This window comes from Canis lupus, chromosome 28 (assembly GCF_011100685.1).
Source record: "Canis lupus familiaris isolate Mischka breed German Shepherd chromosome 28, alternate assembly UU_Cfam_GSD_1.0, whole genome shotgun sequence".
In the NCBI taxonomy this organism is placed as follows: Eukaryota; Metazoa; Chordata; class Mammalia; order Carnivora; family Canidae; genus Canis; species Canis lupus.
In genome coordinates this window covers 1,160,165-1,187,381 of record NC_049249.1, presented here as the reverse complement: position 1 = coordinate 1,187,381, position 27,217 = coordinate 1,160,165, and the positions used below count along the sequence as shown (strand labels likewise).

General features: G+C 47.3%; 1 protein-coding gene across 10 annotated transcripts in view; it reads left to right on the top strand.

Annotated features, from left to right (window-relative positions):
* The first annotated feature begins 13,968 nt into the window (after positions 1–13,968).
* Positions 13,969–27,217, top strand: part of VSTM4 (V-set and transmembrane domain containing 4) — a 101,036-nt gene continuing 87,787 nt past the window's right edge. For all 10 annotated transcript variants that reach the window (XR_005380357.1, XR_005380355.1, XR_005380356.1 and 7 more), the window contains exons 1-2: positions 13,969–14,062; positions 21,520–21,918. Coding sequence is in view for 7 of the 10 variants with exons in the window: in XM_038578043.1 (XP_038433971.1) it covers positions 14,008–14,062; positions 21,520–21,918 (454 nt within the window). In the remaining 3 variants the exon portion in view is untranslated. The remainder of the gene's footprint in view (positions 14,063–21,519; positions 21,919–27,217) is intronic.

The following is a 27,217-nucleotide window of genomic DNA, read 5'->3' as shown; positions in this document are numbered from 1 at the left end:
TGTCAGCCCTATATTTTTCATTGTTAAGAACCCGCCAAATGCCCTTGTTCTATGTCTTATTATAGTGGGATTAAACTTGAGTAACTGAAAAAAATAAATAAATAAACTTGAGTAACTGAAAATGTAAGGCAACGTTTAAAGGAGTGAACTATGCTATTAGGTCAGAGCCATAGGAAATTGCCATTTCTGTAGGGTACACACCAGCACAGATACCTGAAAACAGGCAGGTTTCCAGAGAGATGGGATATGGGTAAGTCCTGCTACCTATAAGTTCATATGTCAACTACAGGTTTTAAAATGTTGTTACAGGGATCCTTGGGTGGCGCAGCGGTTTGGCGCCTGCCTTTGGCCCAGGGCGCGATCCTGTCCCATGTCGGGCTCCCTGCATGGAGCCTGCTTCTCCCTCTGCCTGTGTCTCTGCCCGTCTCTCTCTCTCTCTCTGTGACTATCATAAATAAATAAAAATTAAAAAAAAAAGATTTAAAATGTTGTTACAGAATTCATTTGCATACTCCTGTCTGTCCCCAGCTCAGGGAGTGGCATTCATTCGAGAAAATACATGGATGTCTCACTGTGTGTTAGGCTGATGAAACATGTAGATAGAATAGGCAGCTGCAAAACAAGGGGGTGAATCACATAAAGGAGGTTTGGGGAGCTCAGCCGAGGGCCCCCCAAACTCACACTGGTTGACAAGGAAAACTTTCCAAAAAGAGGCAATGTTCACAAAGGTTTGCTTCCAAACCTTTGGAGGTAGAACAGGTAGAATTAGTAAGAGCGGGCTTCTCACTCTTGATGTTGACATTTTAGGTTGAGTAATTGTCTTCATGTCAGGGAGAGCTGTCCTCTCTCCACTGTAAGATATTCAGGAGCAGCCTTGGCCTCTACCCACCAGATGCCAGTAGCATCCCCTTCCCTACAATTGTGACAGTCAAAAATGTCCTGGATATTAACAAACATTCCCTGGAAGCAAAATTGCTTGTTGGTTGATAATCACTGAGCTAGACAAGAATGAGGATCTTAGAAGAGGGAATGGCACAAGACGTTTGGGCAATTGCCAGCCACTTGGCCTGGTTGGAACTCTGGAGACATTTCTCCCCTCATACACTCTATAAAGATTTAGCACCTGCTATGTGCCAGACACTGTACTGTGCATGTGAAGCAGACAGTGAACAGGCATGGATGGTTCCCTGTGGAGCTTACAGCTGGTGGGCAAAAATAGACTCCATATATGCAGATTTAGAAATAATTATGGAAGTACCTGTTTTATGGCCTCCAAAGCCCAGGCTTTGATACCTTCTCCATCACCATTTCACAGCATTCATTGATTCACTCACCGTGTTCCAGCCCCATTAGCTTTCTTTATGTGCTTCAAGCTTTCATACCTCAGGGCCTTTGCACTTACTCTCTCCTCTAAGTGGAGGGCAAACCCTTCTCTGTCACTCTTCTGGCCAACTCTTTACTTATCCTTGAGGTTTCAGCTTTGTCACTTTTTCAAAGGGGCCTTCTCCAATCATGCTATCTTAGTGTATGCCTGATTCTGTTTGCAGGTGGTTTTAAAAAGAGAAGTAGCATGTAGCATGATCAGATTCATGTTCCAAACTCATCCTGGTTGTATGTGAAATATGGATTGGTACAGTAGCAAAAGAAGAAAGGAATAAGTAGGGAGATCACTTAAGAGGCTATTGCAGAAGTCCAGACAAGGGACGATGTGGCTTGGATAAAGCTTGTCAGATGCCAAGAGGGAGTGAATGGATGTATTCAAGACATATTTGGGGGAAATCTTAGAACAGTGAAGCAGGTGAGAGAGGGCTGCATCCTGAACAGACATGGAGAAATGGGCCTTTGACAAGAACATCTTTGTGTTCTCTGTTGCATCAGATGGGCAGTTAGGTCAAGTAGGGCTTAGGAGACAAAATTATAAAACTTGAATTCCCACCCCTCACTCCCCACTGAAAACTGCAAGAGCTCTTGAGGAATTGTAAGCAAGTCAAGTTTGCATTTGCAGAAAATTAGGAATTGTAAGCAAGTCAAGTTTGCATTTGCAGGGCTAAGAGTGGATGAGAGAAAGCACTGTTGGCAACAAGGTGTACGGTTAACATGCAGAATGAGCTTAAGAGATTTGAGAGATGGAAGTGAGAGATTTTGGCAAGCATTTGAGGAGGGTGGTAAGAGAACTGTGTCCTGAATGACTTCCAGGTTTTTCAAATAGGTGGCCAGTAAATATTGGTGCCATTTCCAGATGATGGAAAACGAAAGTAGAAGATTTACTGGGATACCAATGAGTCCACTTTTGAAAAAGCTCAATTTGTTATAGAAATATCAAGAAGGGAGTTAGAAAGATCTGGAGCTTGGAAGAGTATTACATGAGATGAAGATAGATTTGTTGTCATCAATGTGTATGTGGTTAACTAAGGCCATGGTCCTTTAGGTGGACTTCATGTGGGATGCATTTTCTCTGCTAGCCTCAGTGCAACAGGAAGTCATGAGATCATCTTAGAATGGACATCAGCCATGGGGATGACATCTTATCACAATTTTCAAGATGTAGCAGAATCACAGACTTTCTAAATTCATTGTGAAAGGGGGGAGGATCTTAGAAAGAAAAAAGAAAAAGAAATGAGGCAATAGCCCTACTTGTTAAACTCTTCTTAGAAAAGCTATTTGGTGTTTGAGGAAAGCTCAGTAAGTAGGTAGAATCCAGGCACAATCTAAGGGGAGGGGAGGCAGCTGAGCCAGAAATAGTAGAGCACTAGTGAGAACGTTTCTATTTAGAAATCAGTGTGCAAAGGAAATAAAATGAGTCATGGCTCTGGAATTTCAGCCTTTAAGATGAATGTTGCCTTGATATTCTAAGCACCAAGCATTGCTCTAGATATCCTGTGAACACTGTGCTCTCCACAATCTAATGAGGTGGGTCCTATGATTAGTTTGATAGGTAAGTAGGCTGAGACTTTGCCAAGACTATACAGCTGGTGTACAGCAGAGTCAGGCTTTATACCAGTCAGTGTAGTTTCAAAGCCTATGCTGTAACCATCACACCGAGAAGAAAATTTTAGTGTAAAGACAGATGCAAGGTATTTAGAAAAGCAAACATGTCAACTCCACAGGTTGTATTTTCTTTAGATTAAGTAGCAGCAGCTGGAGATCAGGAAAAAATGATGGGCATTCAGAATAAATGAAAGATGACAGGAACCTTGGGTAAGCAAACTCTTAATGTAGAGGATAACTTATGCTGACATGGATGGCGGGAGGAATGGATAAAATCACTCTTAAATAGTGACTTGTTCTTAAAATATAACTTAACAGTATTCACTTGTGGTTTAAACTCATCACTTTGCAGAAACCTGGGACTGCCACCAAATAAGAGAAGTATCAGGGTGAGTAAGCAGAACCACTCTGGAGGCTCAAGGGACCTAAACATTTTAGATATTGAACCACTTTAGACCTTTTGTTTTCCAAACCATAGAAAAAGATGCAAATCATTTTATGACACTATGGAAACCTGATAACAATGCCTTTCAAAGACAGCACTAAAAAAGTGAATATATCAATATCACTTATAAACAGAAAATAATAACTAATTGAAATTTTTCAATTAGGGCACCAAGATAATTCAATAGGGGAAAGAACAATCTTTTATATAGTGCTGGGACAACTGGATAGATCTATATGCAAAAGAGTGAAGTTAGATCCCTACCTCACACCATATGTGAAAACTAAAATGAAAAAGACTTAAATGTAGTAGTTAAAACTATAAAACTCTTATAGGAAGACAAAGGTGTAAATATCCATGATGTTGGATCAGGCAATGGTCTCTTAGATATGACACCAAAAGCACAAGCAAACAGAGAAATACAAGTTGAACTTCATCAAAATTAAAAATTTTTGTGTTCAAAGGACATTATCAAGAAAGTGAAAAACAATCCATAGAATGGAAGAGAATACTTGCACAACACATATCTGAAAGGGTTAGTACCCAAAACATATAAAGAACTCTTATAAGTCAACAATAAAATACAAATATTCCAATTTAAAAATAAGCAAAATATTTAAAAGATATTTCTTTAGAAAAATATATAAATGAGCAATAAGCACATGAAAAGATACTTAACATCATTAGTCTGTAGGGAGGTGAAATGGTGCAGCCACTTTAGAAAGCATTCTAGCAGTTCTTCGAAAAGCAAAAAATAGTTACTGTATGGCCTAGCAATTCTGATACTTGAAAATGTAGGTCCACACAAGAGTTTGTATATGAATATTCATAGCAACATTATTCCTAATAAAAAATAGTAAAAACAACCTACATGACCATCAAATGATGAATTGAGAAAATGCGGTATATCCGTATGATGGCATATTTTGCAGCCATATAAAGGAACACAGTACCGATCCATGCTACAGTGTGAGATGATCTTTGAAAACTATGCTAAGAAAAAGGAGTCAGACACAAAAGGTATACTACATAATGAGGTACACTATACATTATATAATGCACGATTCTATTTATATGAAATGTGCAAATAGACAAATTATTGTAGAGACAGAAAACAGATTAGTGGCTGCCAGGGATTTGGGGGAAGGAGAAGACTGGGAAGTGCTTGCTCATGGGTATGGAGCTTCCTCTTCAGGTGAGGGAAACATTCTAGAATCAGAGAGCAGTGATGGTCACACAACTTTTGAGAATCACTATAAATTAATACATCCATCTAAAAAGAAATGTAATACAACAACTATATATTATTATTTAAATTTTAGAGGGGGAGGCGCAGAAGGGGAGATCATCTTAAGCAGGCTCCATGCCATGGAGCCTGACCTGGGGCTCCATCTCACAACCCTGAGATCATGAAATGAACTGAAATCAAGAGTTGGATGCTTAACCGACTAAGCCACCCAGGTGCCCCTCCAATGTTATTTTTTAAAACTGAGAAAAGAAATTTTCTTCATATGATATAAAGTATCTTAAACTAGGTAGCAAAATAATCTGCACGTGTTTCCATTGAAATCAGATAAAATATGTCATCTATTACAGTTTTTATTTAAAGTTCTGGAAGTTACAACAAATTCAATGAAAATATGAAACAGAAAGGTTATAAATAAGTGACAGAAAAATCTCTCCATTTTTGGAAAAAGACAATATTACCTTGAAAGCTCAAATAACTTAATTCAAAATCACTTATAAAAAAGAGGTAAACAAAGGGCTGATAGATGGATACTCCATTCACTAGATAAACAAAATATTCTTAGAAATATTGTTAAATGCAGTGAATTGTCAAAGTGATTACCTCCAGTTTATAATTGTTGACAATTTTGCATTCTATACAATGCATATTTTTAAAGTTTTCTAGATGAGTAAGTATGGCTTTTACTATAAAAAGACAAACATTTAATCACATCTTACCTTAGGTTAGAAGTGACACTGGGGGCTGCCTTTGTCCACATTTGCTGTCTATATGCATGAAGAACCCCAGCTTCTAACCTTGGACTCCTTGGTCCTTGCAAAATGAAATTAGCTTTGATTTTAAGAGTACTTTGTAATGGATGAGGACCTAGCCAACTCAAGAGAGTTGTCACAAAGCTCTTTTTGTGCTGTGCCTTCCTTTCTTATGAAGGTTGACAAAAGCTGTGAGTGAGAAGGAGATCTTGAGAGAGAACCAAGGTGGGAGCTCAGCTGAAGAGTAATGACAGTGAAGCTGGGAAAGAAAACAAAGGCCCTGAAGGGAGACCAGAAGGTTGTGTGGGAGGATGAAGAAAAAAGGAAGTTGGGGGAAGGAAGACAGAAGGGTTGAGAGAGAGGAATGCCAGGTATTAAGGAATAAATTGACTGGGGAATGTGACATCACAAAGGGGGTCCAGGTAGGAGGCTGGTGGGGAAAGATGAATGCTCCATCAAAGACGGTGGAACCCATTAGGGTGGGAGTCAGCAGGGTCTGAAGTGCTTGGTGATGGATGCTATTACGGTCTGAATTGTGTACCTCTCAAATTCACATGTTGAAGTCCTAACCCCTAGTACCTCAGGATGTGATCTTATTTGGAGATAAAGTCTTTAAAGAGGTAATTAAGGTAAAATGAAGTCACAAGGTTAGATTTTAATCCAATATGACTATAGTCTTATAAAAAGAGGGGATTAAAACACAGATGGAAGACCATGTGAAGAAGACACAGGGAGAAGACGGTCATTTACAAGCTAAGCAGAGAGCCCCAGAAAAACCGGTCCTACGGGCACTTTGATCTCAGACTTCTGGCCTCCAGAACCGTGAGAAAATCTGCAGTATCTTGCAGCCCTAGGAAATAAAGCCCTAGGCAGATGCTGAAGAGGAGGAGACAGAGGTAGGAAGGCAGCAGCCAGCAAGGTCCAAGTTTCCAGTAGGGAGCCTCCTGGTCCCAGGTTCTTAGGAGAGCAAGCACACAGTAAGTGCTCAATCAATGTTTGTTGACTTAAATACTCGGAGTGTCATAAACAAATTTGAGGACAAAACCTACTGACTTGTGACAAACACTGAGTGGCCTACTGGCCCCGAGGACTCAGTGTGCTTTGGGCCTCTGTCAGAGGGTTTTGGAGAAGGAATCTGGTGTATGCTTGCACATTGGTGTGAGGATTAGTGAAGACAGCACAGTGTGTTTTGTCTGATTTTCTGCTATGCTTCTGATGGGTCCCAGTGAGACCCAAGCTAAGGCCCCACCAGCAGATGATCTGAGCATAGGGAAAATGGGGACCTGGATGTGCTGAGCTGTAGGGAAGATGGAATAAGCAGTTCATGAAAATGCTACATCGAGAGCTCAAAGCCTGGCACCAGAAGCCAGACCCTGTGTGTACATGCATCCATTCATGTGGGTATGAGTTTTTTAGTGTGTATGTGCATGTGCATGGTACATATTGCTCTGCCCTGGGCCATGCTGAACCTGGGTTGGAGCAGAGCACAAGGACCTGAAGAGAAGGTCCAGGGGTGAGGCTCAAAGCCTAGTTGGGGCCCTGCTTCCAGCCTTCCTGCAGCCACTCCCAGCGCTCACCCAGGAAAAGGGAGTGAGTGAGAATACCCCATAACTGTGTTTCTCAAACTTGAGTACCATCCTTACAAAGCACAGAACATTCTTCAACATGCTCATGTTGACTTCAATTATTGCTGCTGAAATTGCTTTACTTCCATGTAAACATTCAAATTGATAGTTGTTTACAAGTATAAAATAAACACAAATTTATAAATACAAACACAATTACAACAGCCATAAAACTCAAATTAACAGCATTAATTTTATGTGACCATTGAGCTTAGTATTAGTAAAACCCGCTTGCCTCCAGAGTGAATATGGGACTCAAGGGGAGGCCAATTCCTCTGTGGGAGATGGGTCCTCACTGCCACAGGCTGGACACTATGGATGCATAAAGTCATCCACTTGAGGTCACCTTGATTGCCAGCCTAAATGCAAACAAGGGCATAGGACTCAGGTGCCACCGGGGTTGATAAGGTATCCAGATTATCCATGGGCTTTAAAATTTTTTTCTAGATCTTCCTGAAATTTCAAGAACTCTATTAGGAAGAGTGAAAGCCCTGGGGTTGCTCATGTTTTTCCCAGGAGAAAAACAGCCTGAACGCACTTACATAGAACATCCTTCATTCCACAGACGTTCACCCATTACTTCCCCCATGCACAAGGCCTGGGCTCAAGGAAGAGGGACACGGATGAGTGAGAGCCAGCATCTGGCCTTGGGGATTGGACAGGGTCATTTACTTAAGTATCAGTGATGCTGCATATAGAGGTTTGTATATGAAACCATATAAAAGAGAAGACCTACTAGACTCTGGGGGCTTGGAAAACTTCCTGGAAAAGGTGATGGATGACCAGCAAATGAGCTGAGCACAGAAACACTGAGGACCTGGATGTGCTGAGAATCTTGAAAGATTAGAAGTTTACCTGTGCCCTCGAGGAGCAATTATTCCAGACATCCCACGCTGAGCTAGGACTGGGTCTCTGCATTTCTAGAACAAAAGCTACCCTCATGAACAGGAGAAAGAGGGTTTTCTTCCCTCCAGAGACCTCACCCCTTCTCCCCACAATCTCTTCTGAGGGGCTGGTGGTGAATTCAGCAATTTCATCATCAGAGAGCCATTCGTTGACTTAACATTTTTCCTTCTGTACTGCAAAAATAATATCCTTGCAAAGCTCATAGAGTAAGACAGTATCAGGGTGAATTAATCCATCAGTTTGCTACAGGGTCAGAGAAAGTCCCTGAGGGGGTGGAAATGGGGTGTGGGTGGGGCTGTGAAAGAGAAGTGGAGGCATATGTTAGCACTTACCTGATGAGGGCTTAGTGCCAGCAGGAGGGAAATGTACTCTGGAGACGTCTCATTCCTCGTCCATCCATGTGTGGGCTGGTGTGTGTGTGTGTGTGTGTGTGTGTGTGTGTGTGTGCAGGTAGGGGAGTCAAAGTGTAGATAACATGGGATGTCTTCTCGCTTAGTGGGTAGCCTCAGCTTTCTCTGCCTCCGATTGTAGTTGCTGCACAAAGGACTAGCTCCTTGCATCATGCCCTCTTCCAGCCAGGAAGGCTGAGAGGAGCAACCTGGCCTGCCTGAGATGGAGACCAGAGCTTTTGCCCAGCAGCTGCCTGGGCTCCTGGAGCTGTCAGCCTGGCCTCCCCCTTGGCCAGCCCTGACACTCTGTTTGAGCCAGTGTTTGGGAGGAATCTAAGCAGTCTGAATCTGATTTTCCTGTTTGCTGTCCATCGAGACTGAGGGTAGCTAAGAGCAGAGCTCAGCTGGCCCCACTGATTCTAGAAGGAAAGAGCACCCCTCTGCAGAAGAAGAGTAGGTATGAGGGGAAAGCCAGGCTGGCAGTGGGAGCCTCAGCTTGCAGATGCCTAATCTGAGAACAGCATGTAGGATAGGTGACAAGCAGCATGCTGACCTGGAGTTGGGGTAAGACAATCAATAGCCATTTTGTACTTGGACATGACTCTAAACCTTGTAAACCATTCTTCTTACAAAAGCCCAGAAGGCATCGGTTGCCCCAGAGGACTGCTTCATTGACTTCTGTTCATCCTGTCTCTCAGTTTCCTGGTGGGGGCACCACCAGCATTTTGTGTGGACTGTTACCCCCAGCACAGGACTGTCCCTTGCATTGTAGGGCAGCAGATCACAGCCCAGCCCCCCAGTGCCAACTGTAGTTGCACCTCTTGACAGGGTTCTGCAAGAAAGCTGCTCCCAGCTCCAGATCCCCTCCTGGCCTGGTAAAGTCTCTTATTTAGAAACACTAGGATGTGCCACAGAGGTATATCTTCCCAGATTACTGTTTTTTCATTTCCAGGTCAGCAGAAGAAGATTAGGGATTTTTCTTGGTACTCCTTTGCCTTTTGTTTTGGGATAGTTGCCTCTCTGATAACCTCAGAGATCAGGCCTCTAGGGGGACAGAACAGCAGTCTGCTGGCTTCCCATCCCCATCTCTGGTTTGCCAGCCTCCCTCATCAGCTCCCTCTTTGGCTGCTCTCTCAAAGAATAATCTGCCTTCCCTGTGCTCCCCCTTTCCCTCTCCCCTTTCTTTCTGTTATGGGCTAAATTGTGTCTTCCTAAAATTCATACGTTGAAGTCCTAAACCCTAGTACCTTGGAAAGTGACTATATTTGAAGATAGGGTCTTTAAGAGGTAATTAAGTTCAAATAAGGTAATTAGGATGAGTCCAGTCCAATATGACTGGTGTCCTTATAAGGAGAGGAAGTTGGACACAGACACACACACACAGAGGGGAGACCATGGAGAGACACTGGGAGAAGATGGCCATGTACAAGGCAGGGAGAGAGAGACCTCAGAAGAAACCAATGACATCTACACCTTGATCTCCAACTTCTAGCCTTCAGAACTGTAAAGAATAAAATGTCTGTTATCTAATGCTACCCACTCTGTGGTATCTTGTTATGGTGGCTCAAGCAAGCTCATGCACCCTTCCTTTCTTTCTCTTTGCTAATCCACAGATGCACCCACGGAATAATGATCAATGACATACCATGTGTTGTGCACTGTGTAGGATTGGATGTCCAAGGGCTCAGTACTCAGCCCTCACCTCATCTGAGAGAATTTACCCTGGGCAGTGGTATTTATTCCCAAGGCATCCCACGTAGGCTTGAAGATGAATCAGTTGTCTTTCTCTGGCTCTACCCTCAGTTACAGACCCTTTCAGCATTCAACATTTCTTGTAGATCTTCTGTCCATGGTATTGGACATACTAGGCTCCATATAGCCCCTTCCTCCAAGCCTGCTCTTCTTCTAGTGGTCCCTTGCTCTGTGATTCTTAGGAGACCCCCATGATTTCTCCCTTCCTTCAGTGTTACTTGCCACTTTTGAGATGAAGTACAAACACTTGGGTCTGAAATGAGGGGACCTCTAAGAGCTTTGTGTCTGTCTGTCTCTCTAGCCACATCTCACTTCCCAGACGCAGCTGGTCTTCTAGGTCCCCCAAAGCTACCCATGAAACTTGAAAGTCCTGTGTCCTTTAGCCTCTCTGCTTTGACACACATCGTTCCCTTGACTGAAATAAGCCACTCACTGTCTTCTTTCAGCACTCTCCCAGTGTCCTTTCAGGTTCAGTTCAAGGGCTGGCTACCTTTATGTGAATGTTTCCAGTATGACTAGGAAGAGGAAGTGGACATGGCCTCCATTGTGGTCAGTGATATAGACAACACATTTATTTCTTTATTCCTCCTTTCCTCCAGAGTCCCTAGCATAAAGCTCACAGTCACTCCTAAGATCATGGAATGATCCCAGTTTATCATGGTCACCAGTGAGGTTGGTTTGGAAAAGCTATTTCTATCTAGATCTACTGTCAGGCTTACAGCTTCACATTCCCTCCCTTTAGGGAACACCCAGTGCACCTCACATCTCTTTCCCAGCTGTGCAGGTCTCATGGCAGTTCCACCATCGGCTAGCTCATGGCTTTTCCTTCTGCTTAGATGGACATATCCTCTGTAACTATGATCCCTTCTTTCATACCCTCCCCCCAACCCCATGAGTCAGAGCTGAAGCCCTTTTTTATCCAGAGTCCACTCTTTGTTCACCCTCTCTCCGTGATAATTCAAGTGTGTAACTGATTGGATTCTGTGGTAAAGTGCTTGTGAGCAGTATGGAAGAGATCTCAAAAATGACTCGTATAAATCCAGACAGAAGGAACAACCCAGAAATCTGCCGAACACCTTAGAAGAGGGTGTTTACTTTTCCTTGGTGCTTTTAGTTTAGGGTTATATTTGCTGTACACAAAATCAAGCTGAGTCCTGAACCATGCCATACTCTCATGTCAGACCCAGATTTTAGCAGACAACTGCATATTGAAAGAAGAAAGAAGACCTCCACTCACCAGCCCACTATGTCATAGCAGAACACAGTTATTTTGAAGGAGTTCAGATTTCTAAGATTCTTTGGGTGGTGCCTGATGGAGTCCAGATTAGTTGAGTAGGGCTTCTATGTCACCCATTGTCCACAGGGACCTGGATCAACTTTAGAATAGTCTGAACCCTCATCCAGAAACTCCAGACAGGGATTTTTACAAGAGGTAACTAAAAAACTAATAATTGACTTTATTATTTTTCTAATTCAGAACACAGACCTGATAGAGCCAAGGGATGGGCAAATAAGTCAATAGAGGATTTTCAAATGATCTTAAGCTTGTGAACAAGTGGGTAGATGGCAGGGTGAAGGTCTTTGCTACTGCAATCCAGAGCAAGCTGAAATAGAGTCTCCTCTGGGTCACCGTCTGTTTCTCCCTTGGGGAGTGGCTGTATTTTCCCATTCCTGTGCCATGCAGCAAAGGTCTTACCAAGATGGTCTAGTAGATTATTTGGGAAACTGAAAAGTACTGAGAGAGCACACAGTTGAAAACAAAACAGCGTCATATATCATTAGAAGCACAAGAAAAACACTTTTCAGCCCTGAATCTCCAGCAAGCACCAGGGAAAGCTGAGCAGAGGGTGGGCACTTAGGTCTAATCCTGGGCTGAATGTCCACTCAGTCCTGTAGGGAGAGACTGGATACTTAGAAAGGATACAATGATCACAGCAGGAGTTGGTTCCTTCAAGTGTGGCCACCATGTGTTAAGGTGTCCCTTCTGCTTTCTACCAACCAGAAGAGCAAACTGCAAGCACAGAGTGTGAGGTGAGATCACGCAGACACCAAACAGGCCTGCCACCTCCTGAGCTCCTTGTCCACATGCTGGACAGTCCTGCTGACAGGCTATTTTATATACATCACTCTCATCTGGAAAATGAAGTTCAGAGAGGTTACATTGCCCAAGGACCCACACTGTTATCTAGGATCAGGTGCTGGTTGGCTTTAAGAACCAATGCTCTTCTTCTGCACAAATCCAACGTCCCATGTCAGACACTCAGGAGCCCACAGAACCCTGGGTGGGACTGTGGTCCTCTTTGAGCCTGAGCTCACTAATCTGAGAAATGGAGCCTGGGACCTCACAGAGATGGGGTATGAGGCTTAGCTGGTTACACATGCAAAGTGATTTCCAAGCTCTGGTCTGGAAGTCTTCTAGGAATGTTTGTGTTGTAGGATCCAGACTGACACGGGTTCTTGTCCTTGTCTTCAGACCTAGAGACCTTGCAGCCAGCTCACTACAGACTCCTCAGGTCCTCTTAGCAGCCTGGCTGCTCCCTCCAGCCTGGCTACCTTGATGGTCCGCCAAGTCATGGCAGGGGCCCACCCTACGGCATGGTCTCCCAGTGAGAAGAGCCCTATAGGGACCAGGGACCCCAGGAAGTACCTGGGATTTGGAGACTCCACAAAAGCTTGCACCCACTGGTCTGGGCTGCAGGGATGGATGGTCCCTCTGGGACAGGCCCGGTGGCTCAGCACCAGGGGGCACCACCACCTCTCTCTCCATGCCTTCCCCAAGCCTCCTCTGCTCTTAGAGGGGAAGAGATGGGGACCCTGTTCTCTTGCTTCTGCAGGGACCCACTCCCAAGCAGGACTCCCCTTTTCCCCCGACAGACACAGAGAATATAGCTAATATATACTGTTCTCGAGCTAGAGACCCCGGACCAACACATTAGTGAGACTCAGTCTCCAAGTTAAGAACCATGGCAAAGAGACTGGTATCGGCTCACAGTGACGTGCGTTGAGTGGCTTGGTCACTCCTCCCGCCCTCTGTGTAGGCTTCCTTACCTGTAAACCATGATCCTAATGAAGGCTGCCATTCATGGGCCAGGGGCCAGGGGCTGTGCCCTACCTGGAGCTGTCTCATTTGGTCTTAAACACCCCACAATGGATGTTTCTTTCCCCCCATTGTACAGATGGAGGAAACGGAAGCACATGGAAGTTAAGGAACTGTCCCAGAGTCTTACAGCGCCGGGACTCAGTAACACGGAGCAAAGTACTTCTCCCAGGCTGTGGCTAAGGGGACCCTAGTGTCCACGCGCTCCGAGCTCGCCTGTGTGAGCCCTCTCAGTTTTCCAAGCTTTTCCAGCTCATCCCTGACATCCCTCCACACCCGGTTCAGGGCAGCAGAGCGGGGCTTTTTCTCCTCTGGCTGCTCCTTGGCTCACAAAGGTCGCCGTGGAGGGCTGGCGGGGGCCGCTGGGCAGCAGGTTAGCCCCAGGCCCCGCAGCCACTGGGTTTGGTGCCCACCGGCCCCAAGGCCCAAACTCCAAGCAGCCTTCCCCTGGGCAGTGACCTCGGGCGCAGAGCGACCGCGAAGCCCACTGCGGCTGTGCATTCCCCGGGGCCCGCGAACCGGTCTCAGAACCTCAGTCTTCCCGCCTGTGAAACGGGGACGTTGACAAGGAGCCGCCCGCAGGCGGCCGGGAGGGCACCTCGCGGCCCCCGGGCACGCGCGCGGCACCAGGCAGCCCCGGGCCAGCGCGGGCGGGGCGGGGGCGGGGCGGGGGCGGGGCGGGGGCCGGGGCCGGGGCCGGGCCGGGGCGGCGCGAGGCGGGGGCCGGGGCCGGGGCCGGGGCCGGGGCCGGGCGGGGGCGGGGGCCGGGCGAGTGCGGGCGTCACAGCGCGGGGCGGCGGCGGGGAGATGCGGCTCGTGGCGCTGGCGGCGGCCGTGCTGCTGGCGCGGGCTCCGGCCCCGGGTAAGCGCGGCGAGGCCGGGCGCGCGGGTGGGGCAGGGGCAGCCCGCGCCGGGGAGGCCGCGCCTGGGGGCCGGGGCCGGGGCCGGGGGACTCCGCGGACCCTCGGCACAGCGGCGGCGCCCCGGGGCCGGGCCTTGGGGCGGGGTGGAAGCGGGCTGCGCCGGCCTTGTGGCTGCTTCGTGTCCTTGCGGGTGGCCGGGCCGGCTTCTCCCCTCGCCCGCCGTCCTCTCCCGTCCTCTCCCGTCCTCTCCTGTCCTCGCGGGTCGCCGGCCGGGCGGGAGGGGCCGGGTCTGGCCTGCGGCCGAGCCTTGGGACCGCGTCCGCCTGGACCGCCGGCTCTCTGCTCCCGAGCCGCGTCTCCCTCGGCCCCCGGGAGCCCCGCCCGCCCGCCCAGAGCTGAGAAGCCCCTGCTCCTAGTAATAGTCGATACCGACTACCTCGGTGGCTCTTCTACTCCTTGGGTGCCTCGCACGGTGCTGCACATGATCTCCCCTAATCACAACAAGGCTGCGCTCGCGACAAGAGCAAAATGTGTGCGTCCGGGTGCCTTGCAAACATTAACTCGCCGGTACCCTCTGGACGCCGTGTTGTGAGTATCCCATTTTAGAAATGAGAAAACTGGGGCTCAGGCCCTGGAATCGACTTGCCTTAAATCACAAGGCTTGTACGTTGTGGAGGAGGGATTTGAACCCAGAGAGCCTGGCTCCAGATTGTGCTTCTCCCATCTAAGTTGCGTCTTGTAAATAAGGAAGCTGATGCTCACAGTGAAGTGATTTGCCAGGGGTGACCCAGCTACCAAGTGGTGGAGCTGCCATCTGAACCAGTGTAGATCAGAGGCCGAGGAGGAGGAACTTGGATCACAAAGCAGGAAGAAGTTCACCCTCTGTCCCCCGGCTACCAGTGCAGCAGGGTTTCTGGTGAATCTGAAATCGGTGCTGTGAGAAATGCTTTTGTCATACCTTTCAATGTCTTGGCTGCCAGTGACTGGAGGTTTGGACAGGACAGCTCTGGTGGCTTGCGTGGAGTAGCCAGCCGCCAACAGGATGCAAAGGGGCACAGGGGTCCTCATCCCCTCCCAGGCTCCCAGACCACCTCCTAATCACAGCTGCTATCAATGAGGGCACCCGCAGAGAGTGACTTTGGGGGGGGGAGAGGGGGGTGTCAAGGAATTCTTATATTTTCAGGAGACTCCTGGAGGCTTGACAGCTGCAATTCAGGCTCCTTTACAGTCTACCCTGGCTGTGCCCAAGGCCATGCTGTGGATAATCCTGACAGCCCTGCTTGTGTGGCACTCACCCTGTGCCACTGTCTGCTGAGTGCTTCACCCATGACGCCTCACCACAGTCCCCCAGGGCAGGCCTAGCCTAGCTGCTTTTTAATGTAGGTCTGCTGCACTTTCCTACTTCTTGATTTGGGGGCAGTGTGGGACCTTAGCAGTTACCTGGTCCAGCCCCTCACTTTACAGGAAAGGAAACCGAGGGACAAAATATTTACTAAAAGCTAAACCATGGTCCAGCGTGGTGATTGAGAGTTGCTTTTGAAGCCAGAAGGCTTGTGTTCAGATTCCAGCTCTGCCATGTTCTGTGTAAGCTTGAGCTGTGGGCTCAGCCTCTCTGTGTGGCAGCCCTCTTCTCTGTAAAATGAGGATAAACATAGTATGAGGGTCAGTTGGGAAAATAAACCTAAGGTACTTAGAATAATGCTTGGCATAGAGTCCACCCCCAGCCAGTGCTAGCCTTTATCATTGGTCAGGGTCCTGTGTTTGTCCTGGCTGAGAGCTACTTCAGGTGACAGGCTTTTAACATGAATGCAGCACCCCAGAGGCTGGGTCTGGTAGCTCCTCTGTGTGGTGCTTGATAAATATGGGCTCCTAGTGCCACAGGTGTATAAATAACACAATTGCATTTTGTTCAGAGATATATGTCAGGAATTCAGACTATCTTTTTGATATGAATGATTTTGCTACTGATTGGCACCCACAATTTGAATTCTTTTTTTTTTTTTTTAATTTTTATTTATTTACGATAGTCACAGAGAGAGAGGCAGAGACATAGGCAGAGGGAGAAGCAGGCTCCATGCACCGAGAGCCCGATGTGGGATTCGATCCCGGGTCTCCAGGATCGCGCCCTGGGCCAAAGGCAGGCGCTAAACCGCTGCGCCACCCTTGGATCCCTGAATTCTTTATAAACGCAGAAACTTCTGGCTGGGTGGCACCCAGGAGGAGAGACCCTAGGGAAGTGACCAGGAGCAGAGGCTGAATTGGAGTTAATGACATAAAATTCAGGACAGCAACGAGGATTGATCTGAGTGGGAGCAGTTTCTTCAGGACAGAGAAGGAGCATGGGGCACAGAACCACTAGCACACTGGTGGCAGCCATATGCACCTCTGCGTCCCAGGCAAGGTGGACACCTTGTTGTTAGAAGTCCCACACTCCCCTGCAACTGGAAAGTGCCCTCCCCCATTTCAGGGTGAGTGCTAGAGAGAGGCAGAGGCTCCGTACTAGGTGAGTAGGTTGTACACTCTTGGGTAACAGGGATTTTCTTTGAAGCTGTATTCAGAGCTGTGTTAGTCCTTCTCATGACAGTATCCAAATGGGAGCAAGAGGGTTAGACCCCATAAGTCCTAGCCATGAGAATTTAATGTTCACCTATAGGCAGAACAGCCACATAATTTGTGGGATCTGGTACAAAATAAAAAAGGGAGCTCCTTGATTCAAAAATTTCAAGAGAGTGACAGCAGAGATTGAGCCAAGTGGCAGGCTCCTCCAAGTACGTGTAGGGCCCTGGATGACTGCGGATCATACACCCAAGAAGCCCACCCTGCTCACGGGTCAGCATATGTGTCACTTTCTGTTGGCCTCCTCCCCTGCCCAGCTTTCAGACCTTACACACAAGCGTCAGTATTTGAAAGCTGTTTCCTCCTTGGAGCCTACGCTCACCTTGCCAGGCATCATCTTCCAACCTTTTAGATGAGGAAACTGAGGCTCTCAGAACCTCACACTTAATAGCACCAGGTTTCTAGCCCTGCTCTATTGAACACCATCCCCCTGGCCCTCTGCCCAGCCCCACCAAGCCACTGGGAAGGCCTGGACCATAGGGGGCCATGTGCTTGTTGAAAGAATAGGATTCCTTGCTGCCTGAATCCCGTTTACTCTATTTGGTTCAGTGTCTTCCCTGCCTATGTTGTCATATTCCTCTTTTAAGAGTTAGCCTTGGGGGAGTCCTTGTTGGGGTGGAAAGTCCCCTCCTGCTGGTAGGCCTGGTGGCTTTCTGGACCACTGAGTGGTACACCTCACCAGAGGACGTTGTACGTTCTCTGTCCAGCCCGTACCAGCTTCCTCGTGCCTCAGGCTCTTTGCGCAGGTGGCACCCCTCTCTCTCTCAGGGAGGACATTCTTTGCCACTCTCCTGAATTTTAACTTCAACTCAGCCTTTAGCTTATGGTCACTTCCCCAGAGTTTCCTTCTTCCCTGATCCCACAGGCTAGATCAGGATTTTGCCCGGAATTTTTTAAAAGCCTTGCACCTTTTTTCTGCTGCATGTGACACTGATGGTTGTCACTCCTGTGTCCTTATCCCCCACCATGACTGGCCACCTGGCCCACTGGCCTCTCAGCTCCATGAAGTTAGGAATGCTGTCTTCTTCGTGTAGTGCCTGGCACTTAGCTATTCCTCAGCAAGCATTTGTTGAGTGATTGAGTGGACAAAGCATAGGCTGGGATGTAAGCTGGAGGACATAGGAACTCTGAGTGCAGGGGGGCCTGGGCTGGGGGGCTGGGGAGTCTACCTCCCACCTCCATTCCCTGCAGAGCTGGGTCACAAAGCAAGAAGTTCAGTTCTTCTCTGGGCATGAATGACTCTTTGACAATTCTCCCTCCTAGGCCAGGAGAGGGGAGACTGCCCTGTCTGGAGGGTGACACCCATCCTCCCCTGTCTTTAGCTGGCTTGGCTCGTGTTTGCTTGGCTTCCCCTTTGTGCTTCAGGGTGGGTACGTACTCTGTCATTTAGACAGACCCGGAGGGAAAGGTCTGGACTCCTCCGGGCACTGCCTTCTGGTCAACCTGACTCCATACATTGGTGTTGTCCTTACTTCCCCCATCCTGATTCCCACTGCTCTTATCTCTGCTGAGCCATCGGGGGCCTGCTAACTGTGGGGAGGCAGATGCTGCATGATTTTTCTTTTCTAGTACTTATCTAAATATCCAGCTCAGCTGACATCTAGTAGGCATGGGAACCTCTGCCTGCATCCTTTCGCCTCCCTCCCCATGCATGAATGGGAACTATGCTTGCTGGGTTTAAACTCACCATCTCCAGGGTCAAGGAAAGGGTGCTGCTGGGAACATCTGACTTTCAGGGAAGTCTCATTGCAGGCCTGGGGACCCCTGAGGGCCTGTGTTCTCTGGCAAAGCTTTAGACCCCAAGGGGGCCTTTGGCCATGAGTTTCAGTCATCCTCCACCAGTATCTTTGAGTTGAAAGTGGGTGTAAATATCTAGACAGGTGGAGTGCCCAAACAAGCCTTCCTGTGAACCTACAAGCCTTCAAGGTTGTATTGACTTGCTAGGATTGTCATCACAAATTTCCATAGACTGGGGGCTTATACCACAAACATTTCTTTCTCACAGTCCTGGAGGTGTTGGGATCAAGGTGTTGTTGGGAGGATTGTTTTCTTCTGAGGGACCCCGTTTGGCTGGCAGATGGCCACCTTCCCCCTGTGTCCTCACATGGGCTTCCCTCCTTGAGGGCACATGTCTGTGCCCCATGTTCCTCTTATCAGGACTCCAGACGTGTTGGATCAAGGTGCTCTCTAATAGCTTCCTTTGAACTTAATCACCTCTGTAAAGGTCCTATCTCGAAATACAGTCAGATTCTGAGGAGTGGGGACTCGGGCTTCCAACACAGGAATTCAGGGGGACAATTCAGCCCATAACAAGGGTCTTTGCACTTTGGTGGGAGAAGCATGTGCCGACCCTCTGTAAGAGAATATAGGGCTAAATGAAGGCAGAGAGGCGCACCAGTAAAGAGAAAAGGAGGGGTCATTTTAGGCAGATGGCTCAGTCCATTGGCTTTCACAGGGGCTGCCAACTCCTGGTCTGAACTGCAGAAGTAGAAGGGTTACTAGTTTGCCTCCAGGATGGAATCTGGCCTCCCATGGAGACTGAGCACTTGGCACATTCTCCTGGTTTTAGACACTATAAATAATCCCTCCTTCACACGACGTTAATAGGAGGAGACTGGAGTGTGGGGTCTGGGCTCTCTCATCCCACCCATATTGTTTCAATTTCCTGCCTTTCCCGGTTCTCCCCTCGACTCCACTGGGGGATCCTTGGGGGCAGGGAGAGCTGGGCTTCAACTCTGGATGCCAGCTGCCGCTCTCTGCTGCTCTCTGCCTGTCAGTGCCCGGGCAGCTGTTGAAGTGGGTCAGCCTGGTGCCCTGTGTGTGTGGCCCATGGGGGCTGCAGACAGGGCCTTAGCAGTGGGGGGTGGACTTGGACTAATTGAATATGGTGAACGGGTAAGGTGTAGGGCAGATGGGCAAGATGGGAGACAGTGGGGGGTGGGGGCGGGTCTTCCTCTTCTGTCCTACATGAGCCATTTCTGTCACAGTGAGATTATTCCCAGAGATTGTGCACTTTCCCTTGGCTGCTAATGCTCTTCCTCCCCCGAGTATCTCCCTAGAATGGGTTTGTCCTCTGTGGCTGCAGGCATAGACGATCTTATTCTTTTCCATGAGGAGAGTCCAGCCCCAGCACCAACCTCTTTCTTGTGAATTTACACCCATCTGTTTTTTAAGGTAACAAAAGATTCTCATGATGTGGTAAAAGTGAGGTGGCCCCCCCAAAATGTCTGTGTCCTAATTCCTGGAACCTGTGAATGATCCCTTGTGTGGCAGAAGGTCCTCTATGGATGTGATTAAGTTGGGTAAAGGATCTTGGAGTGTCCTGGAGTATTCAGGTGGGTCTGGCCTCTGAAAGATGAGAAAGTAAATTAGAGGAAAGTGACCTGTAAGTCATATCTCTGAAATTATTTAGTTTATTAACTCAAAAGTGGAAGCCATATGAGAGGATGAACTTCTTGCCTGGATTTTTACAGTGAAGAGTGTTTCCCACCCCAACAGACACAGCGCCTCACCTTGTTGGCTTGCTGTCTCTTCACAGTGGAGGGTTCAAATCTTTCTTGATCTCTTTTTCTTTTTTTTTTTCTTTTTTTTTTTTTTTTCTTGATCTCTTTTTCATCCTTCCTCCTTGCCTACCTGCAACACTGGCCAGAGTTCAGAGCTTTTGGTGACCCTCACATCAGGACCCAAGCCCCTTCATCATGTGACCAGAGGTGACATTTGGGGTTGAAAACTGGCTTGAGATGACCCCAGGGACCCCTGCCTGTGCAGGGCAGGCAGGGGACGGTGCTTGCTGCTGGGCAGTTGGCAGGGCAGGGTGAGGACGTGGGACCTGGTGTGAAGATAGCCCTGCTGTCAGGTTCCGGGTGTCCTGTGTGAAACATCCTTTCTGGGCTCTGCCTGCCAGCTGGTGACTCCACCGGTGGACTCTGGGGCAGGATGGCCACACTGCTCAGTCGCTGGAGTCACCATGTATTTATTGGGTCTCCACGGAGGAAGGGCTCTGTGTGAGGTCTACTGGTCTGGCTGGTCCAGGTGGATGTTGGGGTGGCTCCCTCCAAGGTCAGCTTGGAGATACAATGGCAGTTCAGGAGGGGCAGCTGATGGGGTGGATCTAACTAAGAAAACAAAGTACAGGAAGTAGTAGACCAGGTCTGGGATTTTGGAGCATCTTTTGGGTTATGGGTGGTGGTGGCGGGGGGAGGAACCCTGTTCCTGGGTTCCTTCATTCTTTATCCCTGCACTGTAGCTCTGAGACCATGGATCGGGAGCCCACAAAAGACTTAGAGCAAGGAACTGAGAAACCTCTGTTGTTCCAGCAACTTGGTACTAACTAGTTCAGTGCCTGTCTGACCAGCATTGATACTGTGCCAGCTGAAATAGCTGAGACAGGGCGAGGGGCTTGGAAGAGCAACTCCCGGACCCACAGCATTGCTGACTCAGGCAGGTGATGAAAGTGATCGGAGTGTATCCTGAGAGGCAGCTGGTGGATGGGATGTGGGTTGGAGATTTTTAAGAGGTATCCCAAATCCAAACCTTTATGTGAAATTGTCTGAATTTTAAGAGTCAGCAACTAATCAAAAAATTTTTTTAATGATGTCTGGGCCAGGTGGTCAGTGGCATCTCATGTCAATGAGACTGTCTCATGGCTGAGGACATCGGAGCCCACGGAAACCCCCTATCTCTGCCATGCTCCAGAAGGAGTCCTCCTGTTCACCACAAAGGCACAGAGTGAGCGTGGAGGGTATCAGGTGGCAATATAGATGGCTCCTGGAGAAAAGACGCACTGTGTGTCCTGCTGGGGAAAGGCAGCTCATTTGCTTCCTTCCTTTTCCCTCTGCAGAGGTGTGTGGGGCCCTCAATGTCACCGTGTCCCCAGGGCCTGTGGTTGACTACCTGGAGGGGGAGAATGCCACTCTTCTTTGCCATGTCTCCCAGAAGAGACGGAAGGACAGCTTGCTGGCTGTGCGCTGGTTCTTCGCAAGCCCCAACTCCCAGGAGGCCTTGATGGTTAAGATGACCAAGCTCCGGGTGGTGCAGTATTATGGGAATTACAGCCGCAGTGCCTTCCGACAGAGGCTGTGCCTCCTCGAGGAGAGGCAGGGAGCACTCTACACACTCTCTGTTTTGACCCTCCAGCCAACAGATCAAGGGCATTACGTCTGTAAAGTCCAGGAAATCAGCAAGTACAGGAATAAGTGGACTGCCTGGTCCAATGGATCATCAGCGACAGAAATGAGAGGTAAGGGCATTTCTGCAATTTGGGGAGAGAAGGGGGGACAGATGAGTGGTCCTCCCTCTAATTGGTGACATAGGGGCCTCCAGATGGCTCTGCTGGGCTTGAATGCATCTTCATGGCCTCTGTGGGCCACAGCCATGTGAACCAGGCTGCGAGCATGAGGCTAGATCTTGGACACTGGGGCTAATACAGAAGTAAGAGAGGAAGGAGCAAGTGTCTGGCCCCATCCTGCCCAACTTGGCCCTGGGTGAAACCTTCATGTCTCAAAGACTGGACTGGCTGTGTGTGTGCTTAGCCGTGGTGGTTTTGGCTGGGGGATGCTGGGCATCCACGGGAGGAAGCATGCGTCGGGAGGTCCTGATAACAGTTTCCAGGCCTCAGAGCAGGGCAGGCTAGTAGCTCTGATCTGTTGCCCAGAGAAACTGATCCAAGCCTTAGGCAACATCTCACTTGAGAAATTCATCTGAAATCGGGCAGAGGACCAGAGGTAACCCTCCCTTCCTGGTGAAAGATAGGAAGCATGGGCCATGTTCTGAAACATCTTAGCTACCAAGAGCCACATTCAAGAGTTGCTGTTTTTTATCACAAATATTCTACAGTTTTGATAAGACTTGCTATTGTGTGCTATTACATTTTTGATTGCTTTGAACTTGAATTTGGTCTGGTAGAAGATAAAGAGGATCACAAAGTAAAGCTAACGGTCCCACGTGTGAGAAAAGAATCTAATTTTATTACATACATGTAATATAGTATTAAAGGCATTAGTGATGTTGTTTTGATAAGCTTTTTTTGAAGGGATAAAACTCAGTTGTGAAGAGGTGGGTTTTTTTTTTTTTTTTTTGATGGAAGGAGAAAGGGTATTTTTAATATCCTGCATGAGTAAAGGATATGTTAAGGTAGATAATTTATGTAGATAGTGGTCAGTGCAACTTTATTTGCCTTTGGAGTTTGCTCGTTATAATGTTCTTTTTTTTTTTTTTTTTTAAATTTTTATTTATTTATGATAGTCACATAGAGAGAGAGAGAGAGAGAGAGAGAGGCAGAGACATAGGCGGAGGGAGAAGCAGACTCCATGCACCGGGAGCCCGACGTGGGACTCGATCCCGGGTCTCCAGGATCGCGCCCTGGGCCAAAGGCAGGCGCTAAACCGCTGCGCCACCCAGGGATCCCCTCGTTATAATGTTCTTAAGCGCAGAATGATGTATTATCTGAAATGTGCACTTTTTCTCCCAGAGCAAATTCATTTAAGAAAACAAATGACTATTAGTATAAATATATCTTTTGGCCCAGAAAACAGAAAAATGCATCAAATGACCAAGGGCTGAGGAGGGAATCCACTCTGAATATCACTCGGCTCTGAAACATAAAATCGTGTATGTGTCCTTTTTATTTGTATGTCACAGTATATTCTGAAACTGCACACTACATCTCTCGGTTGTGAGGACTCTGTGCCAATTAGAACAGATGAAAAGGTTCCCTGCATTCAAATGCAGTCATCTAGTGTACTATTTAATGTGAATCTACTTTCATTGGGTGAAGCTGAGTTCCTTCTAGAATGTTTATTTAGGTACTTGCTCCTTGGGGAACCTGAAGTGGTTCTTAAGATTTCACTGGAACCATGGACTCTCCTCTCCCGACCTCCCCTCTCCTCCCCCCACCTCCCTTCCTGCCTCCTCTTCCCCCTCTCTTCTCTTAACCTCCTTTCTCTTCTTCCTCTCCTTTTCCTTCCATTGCTTGGTTTTCCCGTTTCTGATTCTTCCCCTCCACCCTCCCCTTCCCTTCACTTACTCTTTTCTTCTTCCTTTTACCACTATCTCTATCTGTCTGTCTGATGCTCACTCCATACATGCTCTGGAAGTGGTTGTAATCTCACAACAGATCTGGGCCTCCCTGGCTGCATCTGCTCTGCCTCAGAGCCTCCTGCTCCTCACACTGGCTCAGCCTCTGAGCAGGGCTGTGGTTTTCTGACGGGATGATTGGAAACCTTAGGAAGTGATGACCATGCCTTCTAGAACATTCTATGTAGGCTTCAAGGGAGACTACACTAGGAGGGTTAAGAAAAGGTAACTCCAAATAAATGCCCTGAAAGCAGACTGGCTTGTTTAGCTTAGAACAGGTCTGCCCCAGGCTTGCGCGGGGGGGGGGGGTGAGGGGTGGGGGGGGTGGGGGGGGTGGGGGTGGGGGGGGTGGGGTGGGGGGGGGTGGGGTGGGGGGGGGTGGGGGGGGGTGGGGTGGAGCATGCAGCAGCTTGGCTCACTGTCCTTCTGGGCAAGGAGGGGAACAGGCTTGAGGCTCCAGCCTCCTGGGATGCCTTTCCCCAGGCCCTTTCCCTTGCTCATTTCCAGGGGCTTTGTTTTCCTAAATCTTCACTTCATGTTCATAATTGTTATATGGAAAACCAGAGGGATCCCTGGGTGGCGCAGCGGTTTGGCGCCTGCCTTTGGCCCAGGGCGTGATCCTGGAGACCCGGGATCGAATCCCACATCGGGCTCCCAGTGCATGGAGCCTGCTTCTCCCTCTGCCTGTGTCTCTGCCTCTCTCTCTCTCTCTCTCTGTGACTATCATAAATAAAATAATTAAAAAAAAAAAAAAACTTAAAAAAAAAAAAAAAAAGAAAACCAGAACAGAAACAAACACAATGGAAAGTTCTATGGGCAAATACTTTTGGGTTATAACACTGATTAGCAATTCTCAGAAGTGAGAATTTTGGAGTGAGTGCCTTTTCTTCTCTGGGCCCCAGAGCCCTTCTTTTCTAAGGTACTTACTTTGTTCTTCTTCCTGGAGGCTTCTCAAGCCTTAACAGAGGAGAGGGGAAATTTTCTCGGGATTGTTTTTAACACTGCGCCCATCCTCTGCCCTTGACCGTGGATGGTCTTGCACTCTCCTTGCATTGTTCTTTTTTTTTTTTTTTTTTTTAAAGATTTTTATTTATTTATTCATGATAGTCACAGAGAGAGAGAGAGAGAGAGAGAGAGGCAGAGACATAGGCAGAGGGAGAAGCAGGCTCCATGCACCGGGAGCCCGACGTGGGATTCGATCCCGAGTCTCCAGGATCGCGCCCTGGGCCAAAGGCAGGCGCCAAACCGCTGCGCCACCCAGGGATCCCTCCTTGCATTGTTCTTAATGTGAGATGAAATTGCTGGTCTTCCACTGTGAACTCCCAAAAAGAAAGGTTGACACATGGTGTCTTCTCATCTCACTGCTGCAAAAGGAAGTTGACTCGCGCTGTATACTGATGGGGTGGTTGCTGGCACAGAGCAAGTGTCACAGCAGTTTGGCCTGGTCTCGCCATGTTGGCTGTTTTCTATTGCAAAAATAATAGTTTGAGTAGAGACTATGTGAAGAAATACGGAAGGGATTTAAAGAAGAAAATAAAATGGCTTGTAATATCTCCACACAGGTATAACTAAACGTTTTAAAGTAGATCCTTCCAATCACTTGTATGCAAATAAAAATTAAAAACCTAATTCCACTCATAACCATAAGTACTATTTTCTGACTGGCTTTTCTCATGTTACTAGAGTGTGCACATCTTCCCATGTTGTCAAATATGCTTCCATCACATAATTTTAATGACAGGCTGGCGTTCCATGGTGTGGACGTATCATAATTTATCTTTTCAGTTACTGTTATTGGACAGTTAGGTTGTTTGAAATTCTTGCCAATAAATCTCCACAAATGTCTCTGCCTTTAGAATAAAGTCCTGCAACTCAGATTGCTGGGTCCAAAGATATATTCAATTTAATGACTGAAATAATTTAGATTGATAGTTTGAGGAGGTGACCTTTAGAATTTATGACTTTATATTCCTACCAGCATTGAAAATGCCCTTTTTCCACGGATTGGTCTATGTAATATAGACTTTCTGGAGATGATGATGAGGAGGAGGAGAAAGAGGAGGAGGACTATGAATGTCTAGTATATGGTTGACTCTCATTAAGTACTTGATGAATGAATGAAAAGCTCTGATAGCATTTCTTGTGATTGATACTTGGAGGTAGGTGAGACTTGGTGGATAATGTCACCTTCTTTGGGAGAAGTCACCCCTCTTTCCCTTGGCCTATTACAATTGTACATTTTATTTGAGGCCCTTATCTATCCTTCTTTCCTGAGGACTTCTTTGCTAGTCCTCAGAGATCTATCCTAACATTCTCAGTTGCACTGCCATCCCGAAAGGTAATCATCATCAATGATGTGGTTTACAACCATCAGGTCCCTCTTCTGTGGGCATTTGGGGACGTATATTCTAACACTACACTTCATGCCTTATGAGTATCATTGGGGATATTATTTATACTTTTCTGTAACTGATATTACATAGCCAGGCAACATCAAATTGCATGCCATCATTCCGCTAGTGATGAGGTCGTATGAAACTTCCAATTTTTCATTAACACAAGTGCTTTAGTGAACATATTTCTACACATTATCAAGTATTTCTGTTGGTTAGATTCCTGGAAAGAGAATTGCTGGGCTTAAGGCTATGTATATTTAAAATTTTAATAGACAATGCTTGTATGCTCTCCAAAAAGATTTTACGAATTTATAGTCTGGCCATCATTGCATGATAGTGTCTATTTCCCTGAAGCCTCGTTACCAATGGATATTATTAATCTTTTTCATGATTTATCCCAGTGATAGGAAAAATAATATTTCATTGTTGTGTTAATTTCAATTATTCAATACAATTCAATTTCAATTATTATATAAAATTATTTGTGAGATTGAACATATAGTCATATTTATTGACTGATTAGAAAATCAGTTTCTGTCAGGGCATCTGGGTCAGTCATGGAGCATATGAGTCTTGGTTTTGGCTTAAGTCATGGTCTCTGGATTGTAGGGTCCAGCCCTGTGTTGGACTCTGCACTCAGTATGGAGTCCACTTGGGATTCTCTCTCTCCCTCTCCTTCTGCCCCTCCTGCTTGTGCATGCTCTATCTCTCCTCTAAAAATAAATAAATAAATAAATCTTTAAAAAAATTTGCCTATACCTAACCTTTGCCTGTTTTTCAATGGGATGCTGTCTTTTTAATATATATATATATATTTTTTTTCTGAACATTAATTCTTTTTTTTAATTTTTATTTATTTATGATAGTCAGAGAGAGAGAGAGAGAGAGAGAGAGAGAGGCAGAGACACAGGCAGAGGGAGAAGCAGGCTCCATGCACCGGGAGCCCGACGTGGGATTCGATCCCGGGTCTCCAGGATCGCGCCCTGGGCCAAAGGCAGGCGCCAAACCGCTGCGCCACCCAGGGGTCCCTGAACATTAATTCTTTACCTGTTATGTATGGTACACAAT